Source organism: Lactuca saligna, chromosome 9, assembly GCF_052625555.1.
Source record: "Lactuca saligna cultivar CGN05327 chromosome 9, ASM5262555v1, whole genome shotgun sequence".
Classification (NCBI taxonomy): Eukaryota; Viridiplantae; Streptophyta; class Magnoliopsida; order Asterales; family Asteraceae; genus Lactuca; species Lactuca saligna.
The window spans coordinates 150718328-150722955 of NC_136425.1; the positions used below are offsets into that span (position 1 = coordinate 150718328).

Sequence of the window (4628 nt, forward strand, 5' to 3'; positions counted from 1 at the left end):
CAGTAGCTTAAAAAACAGTTTCTTCGGTACTTGTTCTTTGTATTCTAAATTAACATTTGATTTCAACAATGTTCATTAGGATTTAAACGTTCTTGTGGGTATTTAATTACTTTTTCAGTTGATCAATTGATTAGTCAATAACTGTTGACTTCACTAATATTCAACGCCTGTGATCGAGGTTTGAATTAGACTAATTCATCTTCAAATTAGGTGGAATCTCTACCAATAATTTTTCAGAAAACAGTAACGAAGTTTGAATTTAATCCTCTGTGAACTCATCTAGTCTTAATCTTGAAAAAAAAAAAAAAAAAAAAAAACATACAATTTTCTAATCTTGATTGAGCCACATCCGTGATTATTTGTTATATTGAATACATGTAGTAATTTTTTTTATTGCTATTTATGGTACAAAACTGGAAGAAAATAGTACAAGTAGATGAAGCAACACAACAATATCAATGAAAAACACGCCGACATTTTTGCAAAAAACTAAACCTGTAATTTACGAACATCGGCTTTCAGAGTCTTGTAATTAAACCCCGAGATCATTTTAGGTCCATTGATATCTGCTACATCGATCACAGAACAGAATTTTGGAACAAATTTGTTGCCTCTTTTCTTGCTTTTCGGGGTTTTAGTCGCTGAATCTTGTTCACCCGAAGTTGTAGCTGCTTCCGCTACTTGTAAGCTATGCTTTCGAGAGTGTACTTTAACCTCAAGCATGTTGAAATACTCGAGTTCTTTCATCATGAGAGATCCAACGGTTCCTTTTGTGCCAATCTTGACGGGAGTTTCTGTCGCTATTTTTGCAGGTGTTAATGAAACAGTGGTGGGATTAGGTTTCAAAGCCATGTTTGTTTTGTTATGGGGTTGAATTTGAAATCTTGGCCTATATGAATGAAATGGAGGATCTTGTGTTTTTTTCAGAGGTTATGGTGATCATGATGTGGCACTGTTGTGTTCATGAGTATGCAGTGGAAACATTTAACTTCTGGGTGGGGGGCTCCTAAGTCCATCTTCTAACTTCGACACCTCATATATTGCTTGTGGTAAAGATCATGTGACAAGGATATAAATGTCATTTTGGTGTAATGTATCCGAAGGGGATGGGCCGCTTTAAATATGAACTTCATCTTCCACCTCTAATAGGATTAATTGGATTTGAACCTTTTTTTGGTTATTATTATTATTATTATTATTATTATTATTATTATTTGGATATACATTTTTCTATAAATTTGTATTGTTGTATGTAATGTATATGTATGTCAAATTTCATGATAAAGGCAAAGATGAGTATGAGTTGATTTTACTATATGAGTTGGTTTTTCATTTTATTTTGTTTTTTTGTTTGGGTTTATGGGTTTTTTGTTTTAAATCATTGGTTTGTAGGTTCATAGATTTTTTATTTTTTATTTTTTATTATTATTATTATTATTATTATTATTATTATTATTATTATTATTATTATTTTTTGGTTTAAACCCACTGAAAGTACGTTGCTATAAATCGTACAACATTCAATTAAAATAAACTAAAGAACAAATTACGCGGATGGTCATTTAGGTTTTGGTTTTTTCCCTAATATAGTCCCCACGATACTTTTTTCCCTCAAATAGTACCTACGAACGATAAGTTGCAGCGTTTGGTCCCCGAGTGGGATGTCCGTCCATTCCAACGTTAAGTTGCCCCCATGTGACTTGTACATGAGGGTATTTATGTCATTTTACCCTAAATGACCTTTTCTAAACATTCAACTTAACAACTTTAACCATTAAGGTGTCGAGGTATTGTTTCAGGCATTGACTTTAACACTCTATCTCTTTCCCCAAGAAAACATTTTGATCATCCCTTCTTATTCAATCGCGAGTTCTTATCGTCATCTGACAACATAGTTGAACTGAATCAAGGGTGTGTCAAGGAAAATGGTACTCACTTGTGGTCGTTACATCCACATTACACCTAACCACCTGAGCTACGTAAAGAATATGGTAAGGACAGACCTTGTAATGCTAGGTTTAACAAAATGTTGTACATGTGTAATTTTGCTATCCTCAATCAGTAACATTTTGTTCTTGAATTTTCGTCTCAAGTTCTATTTCAAGCTTTTGCACATTCAAGATAAATTATGGGGGTTCGTTCACAAATACGATATGTGGAAGGTCGTACATAGATGGGCTTGTGGATTATTTTGATTTTGTGGACATAGATGTGTTTTTACTCCACGAGTTAGATGATATGATGGCAGTTTAGGGTACAATGATGGAGGTATAATGTTTTACCATTTCATGATCCCAAAGACAGACTTGGATAGTGGATTGTTACCCCTTGGCACCGATCTGGAAGTCATTCAGGTGGCAAGGTATGTGCCTAATCATAAGGAAATTAATTTGTGCATTGAGCATGGGAAGACTAGAGTAGTCCCTTACTTTAAGTCCCCATTGAAGGTTCGTATTGAGGAAGTTCATGGGGATCATTCTCCTGAAATGGATAGGGTTAGAATGAAAAGGAAATCAGTTGGGTCATGTAGTAAAAAGTTAGACTTAAATGAGCCCACTGATTTGTCAAAGTTAATTGTACCCTATGAACCTGTTATCATTAAAAAAACAGTCAGTTGATCGAGAGAGTGATCCCTTTAGGGGGGGGGGTACGGTTTGAGGATAAACAAGGTAAAAGAGTTATTAACACAGGGGATGATCACCAACCAAAAGGGGATGTTGATCCAGTGGATGATTATGAGGTAATGAGGGATGTAGACGCAGAATATGGTGGGCCAAAAAATCTACACGATGTTGAATTTTTTGAGGATGAATACAGTGAAAGTAAGGAAAGTGTTAGTGAGGGTGCTTGGAGTGAGGATAGTAGGAGTAAGGGTAATAGGACAAATGATGAGAGTGAGGATGAAGACTTCTTTATGGATTTAGAAAATATTATAGATGATGTAGATGTTGATATGAAAGATTTTCATATACATGTTGATGAAGATGTTGAGTTGGTTCAAAAAAACGACCAAATAGGCAAGTGGTAGTGGTGTTGACTTTACTGAAGGTGAAGATTTGGAGGTCATAGACCCATAATCGTTTGATTCGCCTATTGTAAGTGAAGATAACAATAGAGAGAGAGAGAGGATGTTGAGAGATATAGGAAAAGTAAAAGCTTGTTCCGAGGTGTAGTTCATCTAAAGGATTTCACATTGGGACAGAAGTTCAAAACAAAGAAAAATGTGAATGACTATATAAACAAACATGCAGTAGAAACCAAAAGGGATAAAAAAAATGACAAAACAAGGATAAGGGCTAAGTGTAGAGGAGTGGTCCCAGATATGAGTGGTGGGCCATGGACAAAGTCAAGGATTGGATTCAAGGACAAAACAGTAAATATGAAAGAGGATAAATGTCCTTGGGTTGTACTAGTGTCTAGACCTAAAGAGATAGATGATTGGGTGGTGAACACCCTAGTTAATGAACATCGGTGTGTGCAATCAAGAACCATTAAAGCTTGCAACTAAAAATTCACTGTAACAAATATTGTGAAGCAAATTGAGAGTAATCCAACCATTTCAGTCAATGCACTTCAAGAAGATATAATCCAGAAATTCGAGATGAACATGTCAAGAATGAAGGTACATCGGGCAAAGGCATTGGCTCAAAAGCATGATTTTGGGAATTTTCAGAAACAATATGCTATCTTAAGGGACTATGGACTAGAGTTGATGGAAAGAAACCCATGTACTAATGTCAAGATCGATTGTCACACTGAGCCAAATATAAATTCCGATACAAGGACGTTTAGGAGAATTTACATTTGTTTAGGAGCATTGGAGGAAGGATTTAAGGCTAATCTAAGGGATTTCATAGGGTTGGATGGTACTGTCATGAAAGGTCCCTATCCTGGTCAAATTTTGACTGTTGTAGGGGTAGATTCCAATAATAGGATATATCCTCTTGCATATGCACTTGTTGAAAATGAAACCATAGATTCATGGACTTGGTTTTTAAACAACTTGGTGATGATCTAGAACTTTATGCTAATGAAAACTTCACTTACATCTCAGATAGGCAGAAGGTACATATACTTCAAGTTAATTTTATATTGTTGTTATTTAGGGGCTGTTTGGTAGCCTCTTAATTGAAAAATTAAGAGGCAACCTCTTAATATTTCAGATGTAGAGCATTTGATAGCCTATGAATAAAAGGCTCTTAATTTCTCTAAATCCTCTTAAATTTTCAGACCTAAACTTGTATCTGAATAAAAAAAATACGCATCCTCCCTGTACTACCCTTGTATGAACGAACGCTTCCAATGCCCACTTTAACAATATCCTCTCATGTCTCCTCCCACCTCCGATAACTCCAACGCCAACAACCTCCTCCCATCATCGAACACCCCTTCCCATCATAGAATCACACAACGCTGCTGCCCCATCGCCGATCTCGTACACCCACAAGTTTCGCACGGCTTCTGATATGAATCCCACCTCCATGAAATCGACTCCCACCGCCGAACTACGACCTCCGACGGCAAGCTCCGGCATCGCTGGTTCCAACCTCGAAAGCGCTGCTCTTGCCAGCGATGGTTCCGCCCTCAACGACGATGGGCTCCACCATACGGTCTCCGATCTCCTTCAA

General features: G+C 36.6%; 1 protein-coding gene across 1 annotated transcript; it reads right to left on the reverse strand.

The window, feature by feature from the left end:
- Positions 1–489: 489 nt before the first annotated feature.
- LOC145016820 (uncharacterized) lies at positions 490–852 on the reverse strand. Its single transcript, XM_078975014.1, has one exon. It carries the CDS (start codon positions 850–852, stop codon positions 490–492), a length of 363 nt encoding a protein of 120 aa, XP_078831140.1.
- Between the last annotated feature and the right edge of the window lie 3776 nt (positions 853–4628).

Excerpts from the sequence above, each read along its gene's own strand:
- LOC145016820 (XM_078975014.1), bottom strand. The coding sequence starts at position 852 with ATGGCTTTGAAACCTAATCCCACCACTGTTTCATTAACACCTGCAAAA.